This window comes from Vicugna pacos, chromosome 3 (assembly GCF_048564905.1).
Source record: "Vicugna pacos chromosome 3, VicPac4, whole genome shotgun sequence".
Classification (NCBI taxonomy): Eukaryota; Metazoa; Chordata; class Mammalia; order Artiodactyla; family Camelidae; genus Vicugna; species Vicugna pacos.
Window position 1 is genome coordinate 66,407,526 of NC_132989.1, and position 19,640 is coordinate 66,427,165.

Here is a 19,640-nt window from a genome sequence, read left to right on the forward strand (position 1 = left end):
TTAGAAAAGATAATTAACAGGAAGAATTAAGAAAAATAAGAATGGTAAAGCCAGGAAGAAATTCTGAGTCAGTTATTTTTGGTGCTTAGTAGCAAGAGGAGAAACATTAGACTGCTTTTTAATGTTTCCCACTGACCTTAATTTCTTGGGATCTATAATTTATATTATTTAGAAAGAAGATATTTTCTTGGTTATTAACTTAGTGTCAGAGCAAACTCACTGTTCATCTGTACTTGAGGAAAATGTTACACATGGACAACAATTTAAAATAAGCTTGGGGAAGGAGATAAGAGCTTATGACTAAGTTTTAAAACATTTTTTTTCTTGATTATAGAAAATTTGCAAAATACAGAACAATACAGAGAAGGAAGTAAAAGGCTCCATTACCCATTGAAATCACTTTAAAAATACTTTTTTTTTAAAGAGCAGTTTTAGGTTCATAGCAAAATTTAGCAGACAGTACAGAGATTTCTCCTATACTCATTCACCAACCTTAAAGCTATTTTAATATCTCTGATATGATACCCAGTATTACTTATTTTGTAAAGCTACTTTCTAGCTAAATTAATCTAGCTAACTTGTATGTTGTTAAAAGCTTAGTTTGGCTTAGTTTGGGTTATTAAAATTACCCATCATGGTTAGGGTAAGTGTGCTTTTACTCTGGAACTAGTCTAGTCCTACCTCTGAAGTGTGACCCATGGGTAATCTCTACTGAATGCTCTTAGTGTTCATGTGAATAGTGTTCTTGGTGTTTCTCCTTTGAGTAGTTAAGTGGTTTTCCAGTCCTGTGTGATCAATAGTTCTTTGCCTGGCCTGGTGGAATTTCACCCTACATATGGGCAAAGAGACCCCTATGCAGATTGTTGGAGTTCTTTTGCTGTGTAACCCCCTCCTATCTAATGCTCTGCCCACAAATTCCAGCTGCTGCAACTCCCCAAATTTGACTCCTTGATCACCTCAACTCAAGACCACTGTCCTATATTTGGGTTTCTCCCTCCCTGCACTGTATTCTGGAATGTGCCTTAAAGCAGAAAGCTAGGGTTATGATAGGACTCAACTTTTTATGTTCCCCCTTTTCTCAAGTTTTATAGGCCTGAACTGCCTGTTGTCCCATATGTAAAACCAGTTGTTTCATATATCCAGTGTTCTGGTTGTCTCTAGGAAGAAGGCAAGTTCAGTCCCACTTCCTCCTCCATGGCATAAATGGAAGTCTGGTGTCAATTTTGATACTAAAATATTGAAATAGAGTACGGGAAGACTTCCAAGGTTAGTCAACAAGTATTAAGAAGCTACTAGTATTCTGGGTGGGTATAAAGGAAGATCTACTCTCTATAAAGATAACACAAACAGAACTGTGCCTATTAGCTATGTATATCAACTGTGTGTGTCGATTCCATAGGCGAGGGCGAGCCTGGGTATAATGCATAATCTTCAAGCTGGATCAGTATGGAGGATTATCAAGTATACACAGTCCTGGATTTCTTTTTTTATTTTTTAATTGAAGTACCATCAGTTACAGTGTGTCAATATCTGGTGTACAGCACAATGTCCCAGTCATGGATATATTCATTTTCATATTTTTCATTAAAGGTTATTACAAGATAGTTCCCTGTGCTATATAGCAGACATTTTTTTAAAAAAATCTATTTTTATACATAGTGGCTAACATTTGTAAATCTCAAACTCCCAAATTTATCCCTTCCCACCCCCTTTCCCTGGTAACCATGAGATTGTTTACTATGTCTGCAAGTCTGTTTCTGTTCTGTAGATGAGTTCATAGTGTCCTTTCTTTTTTTCTTTTTTTTTTTTTTTCAGATTCCACATATGAGTGATATCATGGTATTTTTCTTTCTCTTCTTGACTTACTTCACTTAGAATGACAATCTCTGGGTCCATCCATGTTGCTGCAAATGGCATTATTTTATTCATTTTATGGCTGAGTAGTATTTCATTGTATAAATATACCACAACTTTTTGTTGTTGTTGTTGTAAGAATAGGCAAGGCTGTTTTATTTATTTTTTTGGTTGTGTATTTTGCTTTATTTTTTTAACTTTTTTATTGAGTTGTAGTCATTTTACAATGTTGTGTCAAATTCCAGTGTAGAGCACAATTTTTCAGTTATATATGAACATACATACATTCATTGTCGCATTTTTTTTGCTGGGAGCTACCATAAGATCTTGTATATATTTCCCTGTGCCATGCAGTATAATCTTGTTTATCTGTTCTACATTTTGAAATCCCAGTCTGTCCCTTCCCACCCCCCGCCCCCTTCGCAACCACAAGTTTGTATTCTATGTCTATGAGTCTGTTTCTGATCTGTATTTATGTTTCGGTTTGTTGTTTTTTTTTAGATTCCACATATGAGCGATCTCATATGGTCTTTTTCTTTCTCTTTCTGGCTTACTTCACTTAGAATGACATTCTCCAGGAACATCCATGTTGCTGCAAAAATGGTGTTATGTTGTTGGTTTTTATGGCTGAATAGTATTCCACTTTATAAATATACCACATCTTCTTTATCCAGTCATCTGTTGATGGACATTTAGGCTGTTTCCATGTCTTGGCTATTGTGAATAGTGCTGCTGTGAACACTAGGGTGCTGGTGTCTTTTTGAAGTAGAGTTCCTTCTGGATATATGCCCAGGAGCAGGATTCCTGGGTCATATGGTAAGTCTATTCCTAGTCTTTTGAGGAATCTCCATACTGTTTTCCATAGTGGCTGCACCAAACTGCATTCCCACCAGCAGTGTAGGAGTGTTCCCTTTTCTCCACAGCCTCTCCAGCATTTGTCATTTGTGGACTTTTGAATGACGGCCATTCTGACTGGTGTGAGGTGATACCTCATTGTACTTTTGATTTGCATTTCTCTGATAATTAGTGATATTGAGCATTTTTTCATGTGCTTATTGGCCATTGGTATGTCTTTATTAGAGAATTGTTTATTTAGGATTTCTGCCCATTTTTGGATTGGGTTGTTTTTTTTTTGTTATTAAGTTGTATTAGCTGTTTATTTTGGAAGTTAAGCCTTTGTCAGTTGCATCATTTGCAAATATTTTCTCTCATTCTGTAGGTTGTCATTTTGTTTTGCTTATGGTTTCCTTTGCTCCTCAAAAAGCTTATAAGTTTAATTAGGTCTCATTTGTTTATTTTCACTTTTGTTTCTATTGTCTGGGTAGACTGCCCTAGGAGAACATTGCTAATAACATTTATGTCAGAGAATGTTTTTGCCTATGTTTTCTCCTAGGAGGTTTATCATGTCTTGTATTATATTTAAGTCTTTAAGCCATTTTGAGTTTATTTTCGTATATGGAGTGAGGGAATGTTCTAAGTTCATTGATTTATATCCTGCTGTCCCGTTTTCCCAACACCACTTGCTGGAGAGACTATCTTCTCTCCATTGTATATTCTTACCTCCTTTGTTGAAGATTAATTGACCGTAGGTCTGTGGGTTATTTCTGGGCTCTCTATTCTGTTCCATTGATCCATATGTCTGTTTTTATGCCAATACCACACTGTTTTGATTACTGTAGCTCTGTAATACTATCTGAAGTCTGGGAGGGTTATTCCTCCAGCATCATTCTTTTTCTTCAATATTACTATGGCAATTCTGGGTCTTTTATGATTCCATATAAATTTTAGGATTATTTATTCTCGTTCTTTGAAAAATGTCCTGGGTAATTTGACAGGGGTCACATTAGATCTGTAGACTGCCTTGGGCAGCCCAGTACTGTATTTCTAATGTATATAACTTAACTATAAGATTGGATGGAAAATTTTACTAAATTCTACAAATAACCATATTTCTATAAATTGTTGATTAATTTTAATTAATTCTTATTTTTATATCTTAGTCTTTTTGTTTCCCTCCAAATTTATAGTCATTTTAAATCATGAACTTGCCTGTCTGTACAGAGCAAATATTTCTATTTCTAAGCATGCCAAATCATTTAATTCCAAATCCATGCTCTCAGGCATTACTTGTCTATAATTTAGCCTCAATGAAACATCAGCAAAGTAATATTTTTTATGCCCAGCTATTCATTTAATAATTATTAAATTTTTCATTCCTGTCCCTGTCAATCTTGACAGATGTAATTATCTCTGCCCCAGAACATTTAATTCTCAGTATCTTCAACGTCTTTATGTGTATCAGGTGTCTATTTCTCTAAAATCGACATTGAGAATATAAAAAAAGACTTTTTAAGTGTGTTTAAAACAAAGGCTGGATATTAATATTACTGTGTGGTTGCATAGCCACAGTTTTGACATGCCAAATCTGTTTTTTAGCCTCACTGTTAATGATGAAGAACTTTAAAAAGACAATGCTGGAAACAGATTTCTAATTTTTCACACCTCCTTAGCACCAGGTTGTAAGCTCTGTTGAAAATTTGATCAGGCTGATCTAGTTTCATTGCTAAACTACTTACAATCCCATGAGCAGTCTCTCAGTGGCTGCCAAATGTTCCTTGCTACTTGTTAGCTAGCTGTGATCCAGCTTAACTCTTGGCATTTTATCACTTAGGAGTCATATTAGGATACTGATATGAATCATTAGTCAACATGGGAATTATACAGTGGATCAGAAATGAGATTTCTGGATCCAGCATGACTTCTTATAGTCCATTAGGAGAACTTAACCTGGTCTAAGTTCTCTATAGCTGAGGCTTCTTTAGTCGGTGACATTGGGATTTAGGGACAAAAGATGGAGAGTGGATTTTGGATACAGCATTTTGTAGCACAGACTACTCACCAGTGCTCAGGGATAACAGCTAGACATTCTTTATAAAAGAGCCCTTTTCTAGGCCTCTGCAGTCTTTTTATTGTTTATTTCCTAACCTTGATTTATTTCCTTTGAGGAAATAAAGAGGAGAGGGAGGTTATTGTCTTTTGAGGATTTGTTTTATTAAAAATAACAAAACAACAAATATCTACCACCTACAACTAAATGGACTACATTATTTCTTTAAAAAAATTACCCTTTGTTTGTAGAGGTTAGGCATCACTGTGAAGGAATTGAGTTGGTGATGTTCATGTTGTCGAAATATAGTATTTTATTGAGTTGCTGAATCTTAAGTATATACTAAGAGGATGATAATGCTAAAATAAGTATCTAAGGAGACATCTTACACTTCCCCTTTGAATGCTTTGAATGGAGGAAACCAAAGGATTCTGTAAGTGTGTTATGCCTGGCCTGAGAGATTCATTCATTAAAAAATATGTATTGGGTACTTACTAGTTTAGGTGCTGGAGATAACAGAGATAGACAAGACAATGCATTCTAGTAGTTTAATTTCAGGAGAAATTAGGAACAGCTGCTTTTTGAAGTTATTATCCTACTCTGTCTTCCCTCTACGTTTATACAACTGGTGAGTTAACCAAAAGAATTTAAAAACTACAAATGGGAATCCATTAGTTTGAAAGCTTTATGTTTTCTTGAGCCTTTTTTTTTTCCCCTGCTAAAGGTGAGAAAATGGTGAAATACTAATAAAATCAGTTTTCATCATTGAAGTTGGGATAGATGTATGTTTTCTCATATTAAATAGCTACTTTCTCATGCTTTCAGTTTCAACACTACATATTTTAGGATTATTAAAAGAATAGCACACAAAAGACAGGTTTTTTAATAGGTAGTAGACCTAAGTGTGAAAAGTAGATATAGGATGTCATGGTCAGGCTGACAGATATGGCTGTTTATTGGTCGATGGATTTCTCATCGTACAGGCACTTACCAAATGATGTTTATACATAGTTCATAACTGTCTACCTCACAGGAATACTGTATGGCGTGATTAAATGTCATCTACAAGTGGCACACATTACATGTTCCTGAACAATTTTATAAATATTAAATCATATTATAACTAGCATTTATAATATAAAGAAAACTTTTGATGAATCCTGCTCATAAGATTAATAATATCCTTCCTATGGTATAAACAGTCCTATCTACTTTAATTGTTCTATAAATTCAGTTTCAACAAATTAGGCCATTTTTATTAATTTACTTTTGTGAAGTAATGATTTGTTTCATATAGATGTATTATATACACACATAGATACTGACATACATATATATCTATGTATGTATGTAGAAAGAGAGATACTTAGGAATTTGCTCTGAACTATAGGCAGTAGTCACCTTTTATTTATGTGTAGCCTGGAAAGCTTGTTTGCAGATTAACAATACTGTCTTAAAAACCTTTTTAATATGTTGTCTATAGTTCCTTATTTTCTACCATTTCTTTTGGAGCATGAGATTTACCCTCAAATTAGATGGCTAGCTTATAGAATGAAGTAAATTCTTCACCTCTTTTCCAGACCATAAGGTTCTTATTTAAAAGTATAGTTGAGAATTTGCTATAATTAGACTTTTAAATGACAGTATCTGTTGTAGATGCGTCATTAGATAGATGCTTAACTTAGTGCTCTTAGATGACACCTGTTGGCAAGCCCGTAATAGATTTTGTTCACATGAATGGCAAAAACTGTTTCTTCGTTAGATTTTGTAATTCTCACAAGCTACATTTGCAATAATTTTATTTGGTGGTGTGGTTATGATGTTTTCTCAGATTTTAAAGTTCAAGAATTAAGCAGAGAGAAGTCTGTTAAGTGCTTGTTAAGTGAGTATATCTAAATTCTGAATTATATTTTCAAACATGAAAATAACTACTGCAAAAGATTATACTATAAATCCAGCAACTTTCCTTTTTGTTTGAATGTTCTACATGTTCTTTGGAAAAAAAAATTTTTTTTGTGCATTAAGCTTTTCTACATTTAGGATAATTTCTTTAGGTTTGACTCCAAGTACTAAAATTATTGGGCCTAAGCGTGTGAACTTTTTTTTTTTTTTGGAAGCTTCTGATGTATACTTATTGTCAAATTGGTTTTGAAAAGAATTATACTAGTTTTTCGCCATCAGCAGTATTTGAGTATCCCTTTTCTTAGACATTATGTATTTAAGTGAGAATTTAAATCCCATTGTTGCTTTAATATATATTATATATATTATAAATATATATTTGTTTTTATATATATTTGTTTGATTACCAGTGACAGTTAACATTTTCCACTTTTTAAAATTAGTTGTGATGTTTGTTACTGCTTCTGCTTATTTATCTAAGATTTAGCATTTTTACTTTCATATTAATTATTTATATATTTATAATGAAATCAAAATTATCTAAAATGTGTTCCCCCTTCTCACACCCTCACACCCCAAAAAATGCCTGACCAAAATTAGACAACAAACTGGAAAAAAAATGTTTGCAGAAATTATATCAGAGGTTTAATATTTTTATTGAGCCAAATATCTTAGATTTTTGTGTGATGCGAATGGCATAAAGTTTAGTGTTAGTTACTGGAGACACAGAGCTTCCATTATGATTGTTAGAGAACAGTGCTGTAACAGGAGTTGTCCTCCGGCCTCTGTCCCTACTCTATTTAGGCCATCCTGGTTTTATGCTTTATTTAGTTTGTTGGCCACATCCATGCTAGCTGGACTTCATCTGTTGCTGCTTCTTATTATTAATGTTTCTACCAGTAGCCGTAGCTCACATTTCCTTCTACTCTTCTATACACAGTATGTATATATATTCATGTGTATATATGCTCATACTTTTAATTTTAACAATGAATTATGAGCATTTCTTCATTTCATTAAACATCTTCAAAAGTACATTTCCTCACCACCTGCATATATCACAATCTAATTATTTCTCTTTTATCAGATATTTAGGTTGCCAGTTTTTCACTGCTATAATTTTGCTGCAAGCTTCATCATATATTGTTTGGATTTCTGATTAATTCTTTAGAAGTATTTTAGAATAAAAATTACAGGAGCAGAGGATATAAAAGGTTTATTATTTAATTTTTTCCTATTTACTTGTTTATTTCTTTTTAAATAAGTAGTAGAAAAGCACAGGGGGAATAATCAAACAGAAGAAAGTTTATGCTATAAAATAACTTCCTCTTATCCTAGGCTCCCTAGGAGAAACCCCTAGGGATAAAGCCCTACAATAAAAGATACTGTTTGGATACACATGATTCTACCAGAGGGAAGCCTAGGGAGTGACACTTGTTGCTCCTGTGGCTGTGTGTATACAAAATATCTCTGGAAAAATATATGTATCATATACATGGGAGCATATTATACAGGCCATCCTACTCTTCGTGTTTGTCACTTATTCACTTACCTTTTCACCTTGCCATGCTATTTTCCTGAAAAGCTGTACCAATTATTACACTTTCATATTTTATCCTTTAGGCACTGAATACTTTAATGTTTTTAGAGTCTTTGCTACATTCGTTGGTGAAATTTTAAAATGCCATTTGTGACTGGGAGACTGAATATCTGAATATTTAGGTAGCCATTCCTCTTATTTGACCTTTAATTTCCATACGTTGCTCATTATTTAAAAATTAAGGTCTTCACGTTCTGACAGGTCATTTTATATGAGCTCTTTGTGTATTAAGCATATCAGCCTTTTGTTGATCTGTTTGTATATCCTATTTTCTCAGTCCATTGTTGCCTTTTAATTTTATTTTGGGTTTTTTTGAGGGGTAGTCAGAGGTTTAACATTTTTCTGTATTTTTTCGTTTTTATGTCTTTAGTTCCCATCTAACTATGTATTTTGTAACCAACAAATCCACTTTTGTTAGAATCATGTAGAAAAGTGTGAGTGGGGTTCCCCCCTTTTTTAATGTATAAGTTAAAAAGTTAACTTATAGACTGGTCCACATCCAAATTACTAGAATTTTGAATCTGTGAAGCCTACTTGAAAGATATTTGACTCTATCAGAACTGGAAATTGATAGAATTTGAATTGTGGCGTTTTATCAGTGGTGGTTGACTTTTCCACTCAGCCTCCTAGGCACCTGTGAGTGTATATGTGTAACTGAGGGACAGTGAGTTGAGTGTGCATCACATGTGTAGGTGATACAGAATTACTGTTTTGAGGGCAGTGCCAAGTGGGCCCAAGCTTTGTTCTCTTCCCATTTTAACCTGTACATTTGCTCTTACTTACAAAGCTTAAGAGCTGGCAGTGGCCGGGGAATAAAGAAGATACTGAGCTGGTTCAGATGTATTTTGCATTCTGGCTTTGGCTCTCTCTTTAGAATTGTTGGTTGTGATTTTGATAACTCAGTCATTGATATCTATTTGAAACTTAGAATGAAATGAGGGTGATTTAAATGTATATGACCCATAAATCATTGATACGGTTTTTCATCAGTGTTTTAAAAAAGTCTGCATCTACTTTCTGAAACCAACTCTTACTGAATGATTGTTAATTTTTTTCTATGTATTAGATTAAATAGCCACTCTGTACTTTATCAGAAGTAGTTAAATTTCTTAAAGATCCTAGAAAAGGAAAAGGAAAATGCTAATATGAGAGTATACAGTTTAAATATTTGTATTTCAATATTTATCTTAGAATTTTCACTGTCTAGTAGAAATTGAATCCAAATAATGTTTGATGATCCCATGTTACTGGGTAAGGGACCATACTGTGACTCACCTGCATTGGTCAACAGGCGTCACTCCTTACTCCCCTGGAATCATTTGTGCTCAGGCACAAATCATATATTGCAGGGCTTTCCCCCTAGAACCTTATGGAGATTCTTGTTTCTGGTGGCCCCGATGCCTCTATTGTAGGGAGCTGATGGGAAATACACAGTATCTGTGTATGAAAGGAGAACAAATACTCCTTCTTTTGCTGTGGCTCCTAGTGGTTCCTCAGGAGCAGGAAGGAGGATAGAAAGGAATGGCGAATGTCGGAGAGATTGTGACGTTGGAATCCAGTGTGCAGCTTGGTAAAATAATGCGTGACAGAATGAACTGAAACTGTCTCAATCATTGTTACTCTTTACTGGGCTCTCTAATCCTTTCAATAATACTACAAGGCAAATATTCTTCCCATTTTATAAGTGAGGAAACTGAGACTCAGAAGTTGTGTTTCATTGAAGGGGAGCACAGGTGCCATAAACAGACAGAGAAGGTGAATTTAACTCTGGACGTGGTCAATTTAAGGGAGAGATATCTTGCTAGAAACTTCAAACAGTACTTTGGAGAAGCAGGTTTGGAGCCTGGTAGAGAGGCTGAGGCTAAAGAGAAAGGTTTGGGAAATCCTGTGCACAGAGGTGGTAGTTAAACTGTTGCAGATTTGCTGGTGACGTATTATGGAATCATCATGGCAGTAGAGCTGATTAGTTGTTCACCCATGAGATGCTCCCTGCCACTCTTTCTGGAGCATAGGTCCTGACTGCTGGAAAGCACTCATTTAGTTCAAGGGAAGTTCCAGAACGTGGAGGTATGAGGTGGCGTTACTGCTTTTCTTAGCCCTGTCCCATTTTATCACCCTGTTGGTAACCATATGATGTGCTGCTGCAGCAGATTTTAAGGCAAGGAGGCTAGGTACAGCCCTTGAAAGGTGCTTCAGAATCTTTAGTTCTGTAGTGTGAAACCCCTTCCCCCCACTGGTTCTGTGCCCCTGCTAGTACATCTTTTAGAATCACTGTCCTAGACCCATTAAGAGAGAGGAAATTGTTGCTTTAAATTCTATTTATAAAGAGATTTGTTTGTTACCTAATTAATTGGGGGAAAATATAGAAGAAATACATTAGCCCCTTAAATATTACAAAGAAGAGATTACAAGAAGTGACTTGCTTAACTTTAAGGAATAATGTTTCTTATAAAGACACAGCAATAGTTGTGCTCTGGCCTCAGCTCTTCTGGGGTCTGCTCTCTGTGCCCCCAGGCCCACCACAGTGCCCCTGCTTCACTGATTTCTCCATGCTTGGTGGGACAGCCTTACTGTTCAGCCTATGACTTAGGCCAGGCTTTCTTGTCTAGCCTGCACCACTGGTTTGGCTCTAGGCCCAAGATTTTACAATGCACAAGGACTTACCTCAGTCTCCAGGGCAGTAGGTTGCAGGGCCACACTGCCACTGGGGCTCCACAGTGTCTCCAGGAGAAATTTACAAACGTTTTCTTTTTTAAGGTGAAATTTGCCATCATGGTCAGGGAATCATGTGGTAGGGTTGGGAGCGGTTAGTGGAGGAATAGGGTATGTGGGATATGTGTGCTTGAAGAATGTGTGATAAGAATCACCAGTAGGGTTTATTTGTTTGAAACTACAGGAACATTTCAATCCCCATATCTCAGCTGATGTACTTTGTGGATGAACCACACTTCCACGAGGCCCATTACACAGGGATATGACATGCTCCCTCGCCTGTGTTAGGGTAGAAAAAGTTGAGAAGCCCTGGTCTAGGCAGTGGCATTCAACTTGAAGAGATTAGTTGTTTCTAAATTACATCCGTATACTCACATACTTTTTTCATCTATAAGCAACTTTAACAGATGTCTACTTCTGGTACTTAGTAACTACAGAATGTATTAAATGTTTGGCAGCTTTGGAATGAAGAAAGAATTAAATGGACAGAACAAGTGATTTTATACAGGCTTTCCCTTTTTGTGACAAATACATGTTATGTTTTCATGAAAATGAAGGAAATAGAAAATATTCATTTTTGCAAATGCCATCAGTCTTTAACAATCAAAAATTTACTTGGCAAGAGAAATGGTGTAGCTGTTCAGAATTGTAGTTATTGTTACATTGTTTTATTTACTGTAAACCTGGCTCAATATTGGTAAATAGTGTAGCAGAAACTGAACTGTTGTGAGCTATCTGGGCATCAGTCCAAGATATCATTAAAAATACCGCCTCAGACTAATTTGAGTTTATGAATAATATTTTGTTAACAGCTGAACTAAAATTGAGCCACATGTTGTAGCTTAAAATTCTGAATCCACAAGATAACAAGAGTCGTATAAGTGTATAGTGCATACTTAATATTCTATATTATGAGTGGTAAATTTATATGTGCTTTTGTTTTAACCTTTAAACTCTATCTATAAAGTTTACTTAATGCTGTGATTTGCTGTTAATTTGAATTTCTTATAAACTAAAATATTACTGGTTTAACAATCAAATCTAAAGAATAAGGAGAAGGTGCCTGAACAAGTATTAAAATAGACATTCAGGACTCATTTTGGTATACCAGTGTGTAAACAGCTGGAGGTTATGTTAACGTTCACCAAAAAAATTGAAAGATATAGTGTTGTTGTAAAGGTTCAATAACTTATTTATTTTACTAATGAAGGATAATAATTACATCTTAAAATAGGTTATGGGAATTACTAATGTTTGATTATAAATTATTAGTTCATATTAAGTATAACAAAGGGAACTGAGGGTATGTAAGTTAGATGATCCAAGACAAAAATCCATATTTAGGTGTTTCTTGCCAAGAAAAGATACTAGTTGTCTTTTTCTCTGTGAGCTATTTTAAGTTCCTTCTGAACATACACGTATAGACTCCTATTGAAGAGATGTTGTAAGAGTTGATTTTCTGTCACTGTTAGTGAAAAATATTTTTGTAATGAAAAGACATGTGTATTATTTAAATAATGAATTTTAAATATACCTTTTCTCAATAAAATATTTTATTCATTTTTCAGGTTAGCACTCTACGTATATGAGTATCTGCTCCATGTAGGAGCTCAGAAATCGGCCCAAACATTTTTATCAGAGGTATGTTTTATATTTTATATATTTTCTGCATTGCATTTTGATATCCTATATAAGTGAGTGAAAAATATACTGTAACAATTATACACAATACAGTAAGTATTCAGTCATCAGAATGCAGAATATAGTTTTTGTAGATTATTTGTAAGCATTTTTAGTGTCCCAAAATGCCATTTCAATGCAAATAGCCTCCTACTCAACTTGACAGCCATTTTTTTTCTCCATAGAAATAGAAACTAATATTAGCCTTGGCAACAATAACCAAGAAAGCAAATTTGCTTTAAAAAAAAAAAAGAGGCAAACACCATCATATCTCTAGTTTTAGCAACGTCTTTGCATTATTTGGCAGTATTCATGGTTTTGGAAAATATGATTTCTGTTTGTTTTTACTTTGTATGGGTGATAGTGGATTAATGATTGAGCTTCAGTTAGAAAACATTTTGATAATCTGATTTCAAGTTCCTGTTTCTCTTTCTGTTTTTCTCCTTTTCTTTTTTGGAAGTATAGTCGTTTTACAATGTTGTGTCAGTTTCTGGTGTACAGCATAATGTTTCAGTCATCCATATACATACATATATTCATTTTCATATTCTTTTTCATTATAGCTTATGATAAGTTATTGAATATAGTTCCCTGTGCTATACAGAAGAAACTTGTTGTTTATCTACTTTATACATAATGCTTAGTATCAAGTTTGAGTTTTCTAAAATTTTTCTTCTCCAATTTATATAATGAGGATGAGGAGAATTTTACTGAGTTCTGTTACATGCCAGGCACATAATGTGCCAAGATACTTTACATATGTTATCCATAATTCTTACAAGAAATTTGCAAGGCAGATGGTATTATTTCTGATTTGCTGATAAGAACAACAGGGTTCAGAGAGTTTATATAACTAGCTTATGGTTACACAGCTTAGTAAGCTGAAACTAGAATTCAAACCTTAGGTCCATGTTAGTTTCAAAGCCCCTGTTTGTCCCTCTGTATCTGTGCTGTCCGTTGGGGTTGCCACTGATCAGATACAGCTTTTTGAGCACTTGAAATATGACTAATCCAATTGAGAAGTGCTGTGTGAAATTGCACACTGGATTTTTGAAGATTAGTGTGAACAAAAGAATATAAAATACCAATGATTTTAAAATTTTGATCACATTGAAATGATAATGGAACATCTGGAAAACTTAAGGCTGCTTGTTGGAGAATGACTTCTTAAGTCGTTGGATTAGTAAAGGACCATCTGATCTAAGTTCTTCTCACTCTATACCCAGGCCTTCACCTAATTCAGAACTGTTATACAAGGAACTTAACAAATAGGGAGACCTATTTATTTTGGTTGGGTGTTTGTGATACAAAAAGAGATGACTGAAGTGGCACCAATTACTCAACTATTCGATATTCTCACTTTGGTTCAAGACAAAGTAGAATACTTCCAATTTTGGCATTCTCCCTCAGGATGAGTGAGGATATGGATAACCATGATGTTAATGAGCCCTGGGAGCTGGGATTTACTGTGCTGGGCCACCTCTTTCATTTGTATGGGTTTGCTTTCTGGACCAAGTAGTGAGTGAGAAGGTCCAGTTGGAGATCCAGGCATCACCTGAACAAGTAAGATGTGTATCTCAGCAGCCTGATCTCTCCCTTGGGCTTAGCCTTTCTCGTAGTGCTCTTGGCCGAGCCGATCAGAAATCGGACTGCTTTTGATCGCTTTTGTTATCAGTCAGAACAGAAGGGCACTATTAGCCCAGCTATGTTTTTTCTTAATTGAAAAGAGATAGCATTGGACCAACAGTAGAAATGAAAACATGTCTCTAGCCACGTTGTGTTAACAGCTCATTATTATCTCTGAGTCAGCATAGATCATAAACCACTACCAGAATCCTAAAAGTAGTTTGTGTGACTTCATTTTCTTACCACCAGTGGGACAAAATTGAATATTCTTTAGGAATATTCTCAGTATAGAACCCTTCCTCTGCTTTATATCTTCTTATCCTTCAGTAATTACAAACAGAATGCTAAGAAATCTTCTTTACAATTCCATATCAATTTTTGTTACTTTTGGTTCATTAGAAACTGTCCCTTTCCTGGGTTATATTATTTCATTATGCAAAGATAACTCCTGCTCATTCCTGAAATTTTGTGTGGTATTCATGTCTCAGAATGAGGCTTAGTGTCAGTAACAAATTAAACTAAGAGTTAGAGTGTTGCAGAGCCCTAGTTTTTTTCCTCTTCTTAAAATTTCTACATGGTTTATACTATATTCTAGCCTTTACTTGCCGTACATTAGCCAGTAAGTTAGCTAGAAATAGGAGCTTAAAAATATCTAATGAATTGCTTCTTTAGATTTTATTAGGAATGCTAAATTATTAAACTCTATCGACTCAAATTTTGTTCTCTCCTTATATTTTCACCTATGTGAAGAAAGAAAATAATAATTTTCCAACCTGTTTCTTGAACTTTAATTTGGAGGCAACATAGTGTAGTGTAGTGGGTAAGAGCATTCACTTTGAGACCACGTGTGGCTTTGAATTATGTTCTACATCTTATATACTTACTCAGTTTTCTCAATTGTGAAAAGAAGATAATACTTTAAAAGTTGTGCTGAGGTTTAAACAAGTTAGTACATATAAAGTGATTTGAAGGGCCTGGCATGTGGTAAGTGCTCAAAATTGTTATTTTAAAAATTCTCGACCAGTTCTTTTCTATCTTGTGTAGTTTATTTCTTTAAAGTAGAAGTATAAATAAGTATATTTTATGCCTGTGGGTGCTCCAAGAATCTGTCACTTGCATGGCCCACAATCCTCCTACCTCCTGGGGATACCTATTCTATCAGGATGGCTCTAGGTCTAATCCCTAATATAATCGATTGTCTCAAGCCCTCTCTGATATCTCTGGGGCTTCCTCAGGGGAGGGAGGGAGGGAGTTAACAGTTCTCTTGTTATAATTTCTTGCTCTCAGTAAGCACGACAGCCCTGCTACTTCTCCTTCTAATGGCTGATACATTTTCTTTGCCTGAACTTTCCTGTTTCCTTCATAGCCTGAAAGCGCCACTAACTCATTGCTCTTGTGTATAAAAGATTCTCACTGAAAGTTAGGGTAAAACTGAAGTATAATATAAAGCACTGATTACGTACGGTACAGGCAACAGCACTAACTCAAATATTAGACACAACTGTCCTTAAGTTCCTAGGTCTCCTTGCCACAGGGAATTTGTCACTAGCTCTTGTCCTGAGAGCTCTGTTTGCCTTCCATCTTGTTGACTCCTCACAAACCTCCCCTATTTTCTCCTCTTCTGAATCCTCCCTGTCCCACTCCCACACCCCCAGGCTACTACTTCATGAGAGACTGGCAGCAACCTCCTAAATCCTTGTGATTTTATTATATAGAATATTAAATATTCTCTAATTTCCAACCATTCCTGGGGCCTCTGCCTTTCTAGACCAAAAAAATAAAAAAAAATAAAAACAAAGATGGAAAGGATCTATCAAAGAGTTTTCCCAATAAAAAATATTCCTCTTTAAAAGGACTTCTACCTTCCTTCTGAAGCAGAGCAGCACTATTCAATAAAACTTCCCATGATTATGGAAATGATCTCTAATCTGTGCTGTCTAGTGAATTCTCCACTAGTCACATGTGACTGTTGAGCCCTTGAAAAATGGCTGGAGTAATTGAGGAACATTCTGTTAACTTAATTTAAATGTAAAGAGCCACATGTGGTTAATGAGTACCATGTTGAATAGCATGGTTTTGGATTATATCTGCTTCAAAGTACAGTCAGTTTTTTTCTTCCTATTATACATCTATTTGCTTTAACTTTTTAAATTAAAATGTACAAAATTTTACTTTTTTTTTTTACATTTAGTTTAGTGTATAGATGCACTCACACTTCTATACATGGAAGATTTTAGAAAATTAGTAGGAACAGTAGGTTTTATCTCAATTAGAGGTCTCAGGAATTTTGTCTGGGAACAAACATATACATAGTTGTACAGATTCCTTTCTTAACCCGGGAACTAGCTTTATCCTTTAATGGTATTACATTTTTTTTTTTGAATATTGCTTCTCAAAATACCAAAGGATGTAGGAATACTGTGAAAAGTCTGGAGCCCATGAGCTTCAGACCTGCTGCTGTGCTGTCAGAGATGCTGTTGCAGTGGATCTGTGTCATCTAGAGTGGTTCCACATTGACAAGGCTAGACCCCACCACCACCACCACCAAGGTGCTACATCCCGAATTGCCCTACCCTTGCTGCTGCTGCTGCTGCAACCAGCAACTGCTTCTCTTTTAGAGCCAGGGACAAGAAGCTTCTCTTTTCCTCCTGTCTTTTGATCTCCTACTAGTGTCTCCTGATGGCAGAATTTAACAGGAAATTAGCCAGGAAGGAACCTAGGAAATGCAATTTTCAGAATCCTAGTACCAAGTGTAGAATGGAGTTTAGGAGGGTTGGTGTGGGGCTGAGTGCTAATAGGTAAATGACCAGTGTACCTTGCTGGAAGCAAATGATGATGAAACGTTTTAAGTAAATGTGTGTATGTATGCATGTACATGTTTGTGCACATGCATGTGTATCATTTTTCCTTGTTTATGCAAATGTTAGTTTCTTATATACATTGTTCTGTGCTTTGATTTTTGTTTCACTTGTTTGACTTTAATTATTTTATATTGGTTCATTAAACTTCGTAATTTTTTTTTTGTGGTTGTGGTGTATTTAATTCCATGAAATGTACTTTAATATATTTTACCAGCCCCCTAACTGATGGACATTTAGGTTGTTTCCAGACTTTTGCAATTACAAAGGATGTTTCAATGAAAATTGTATTATATATGTGTGTATATATAATTTTGCACATGTGACCATATTTATAGAATAAATTCCTAGAAGAATTGCTATATCAGATAGTATGTGCATTTGTAATCTGTAATTTTCATTTATAAACCATATGCCATGTCTTACCCTGCCAGTATACCTTCCATTCATGAGTCAGTGTTTGGCTCTGCATTTATGTAGGAATGCTGAGAATGCTAGATCATATGATAGAGGCACAGCATAATCACAGACAAGGCCCTCAGATGCAGAATATGGCAGTGGGAATTGGCCTTGAGACTTACAAAGTTACAGGAGAATATAGCTTTTAGCTGGGCTAATGATGGAAAGAAGAGAGGGGGACAATTAAACAGAAAAGCCTTAGGACTTTGGGCACACATTGGGGCTGGGATAATGGAAGAAGGAAAAATAGAGTAAAGAAAGAAAAATTGTTTGCATGGAAGCCACTTAAACGCCTAAAAAAGCCTGAAACCCATGAGACTCAGTACAATAGAAAATGTCTCTTCATAAAAATCAGAAGAATTGTTTCTAAAACCTTGACATTTAGAGGTATTTTCTGGCCATTCTTCAACTCCATCATTAGTCCATGTTTACTAAAAAAATTAAACTTCATAGATGTATATGATTTTAAAATGAAAGTCCTCCTTTACCTTTTTCCAGAGATAATAGTTGTAAGTTTGGTGTGATATTTTTAATATGCATACACCCAAATGCACATATAGACATTCACACATTGTTTAAACAGAAAAGATTTTATACTGTATATATTGTTCTCCAACCTTCCATATCTCCAACTTGAAAAACTAGTATAGCAGGGCCCTTTTTCCATGTAGGTACATCTTATTATTTTTAATGATTGCACACTGTTCTGTAGTATGTAAGTCCTGAAATTAATTTTACATTCACATTGGTGAATGCTTTTGTTTCTAATTTTCTTTGTTTCTAACAATGCTGAACTGAATGTGCCTTAGTTTTCTATAGATCAGGGTTCTGTTTTCCTGAGCGTCATCTCATGCTTTCTCTAAGCAAGTAGTATCTAAAGTAGTAATTAGTTTGGAGGCAAAAATATCATTCACTATGGAAACATTTTGCTATGTAGAACCATCACTTCTTTGCAAATACTTAAAACATTAATTGTTGTTTGTTGAATAACTATGAAAGGATGGCTTTTATGTTGACTTCAACATGATGGACCAAAGTTCTAGCTATTTCTGCCACAGACTTGCAATTTAGAGTGAGAAAAATAAGCTTTACTCACAATATACTACAGAATATTCTGAGAATGAAAAAGATGACGGATGTGAAGCATTTTGAGTTTCTCTGAGGAGTAAGACATAACACTGTTTGAAATGCAAATGCATTCCCTTTAGATATCCTCTTATAAAAGACCTATGAAATATAAACCATATAGGTGTTTTCCTGGAATACGTTATCTCCTGAGATCACTGGATGGGATCGCTGAGATCGTTGTGGGAGTTGTGAAAGTGCAGGAGGGAGACTGCCTAGTAACTGATGAGAGGTCGTGGGACTCATGGTACCGACTGTGAGTCTAATTCCACCTCCAGTACAGTCTAGTGTTGAGAGCTAGTCATGCTAGTTAGACTCTTCATAAGTCATCTCACATTCTCCTTTTAATTGAGAATAGTACTATCTGCTTTATTTCATAGTCATATAAAGTTAAGATGAACTGAGATGAAGTGTAAGGACAGTACTTTGAAAGACTTGCTGTTCATCTACTTACGGTGATTCCAGGGATTAGGAATGCTAGTGTGTCTGGGGCATACCTGTGAGGTCCATTATGCCTTTTGAAAAGATATCAACTAGTGAAATAATGGCAAGAGAAAAGATGGAGAGAAAGCTGAGACACCGCTTTGATTAAATTATAATTTTAGCTGGACACAGAGTTTTTCTCATGAGACTCATTAAGTAGCATTCCTTGTTTTTTCATGAATCAAAAAGAATATTGAGCAACTGTAATTAACAGGAAAAAGGTAGCATAGGTATAGAATCATTGAATGTTACTATTCAGGAGAATTTGAGTAAGGATCTGGCTTACATTTATATAACATGTTCTGGTTCATTGATCATAGACTATAAATTCAAGTTCATTCATTTCTAGAATTTTACCTTTTAGCTCCTTTTAAAAATGGCTATCACATGTATAATGTTCTAATCTCTAGAAGGTTTCTTTTTGTTTTTTTGAGAGCAAATTACATGTCTACAT

General features: G+C 35.1%; 1 protein-coding gene and 1 long non-coding RNA gene across 6 annotated transcripts in view; one reads left to right on the forward strand and one right to left on the reverse strand.

Annotated features, from left to right (window-relative positions):
* SSBP2 (single stranded DNA binding protein 2) overlaps window positions 1-19,640 on the forward strand; it is a 249,894-nt gene that overhangs the window by 52,916 nt on the left and 177,338 nt on the right. For both annotated transcript variants that reach the window (XM_031674398.2, XM_006197620.4), the window contains exon 2: window positions 12,524-12,596. In XM_031674398.2, coding sequence (XP_031530258.1) covers window positions 12,524-12,596 — 73 coding nt within the window. The remainder of the gene's footprint in view (window positions 1-12,523; window positions 12,597-19,640) is intronic.
* LOC107034343 (uncharacterized) overlaps window positions 1-19,640 on the reverse strand; it is a 64,405-nt gene that overhangs the window by 22,074 nt on the left and 22,691 nt on the right. The window lies entirely within an intron of this gene.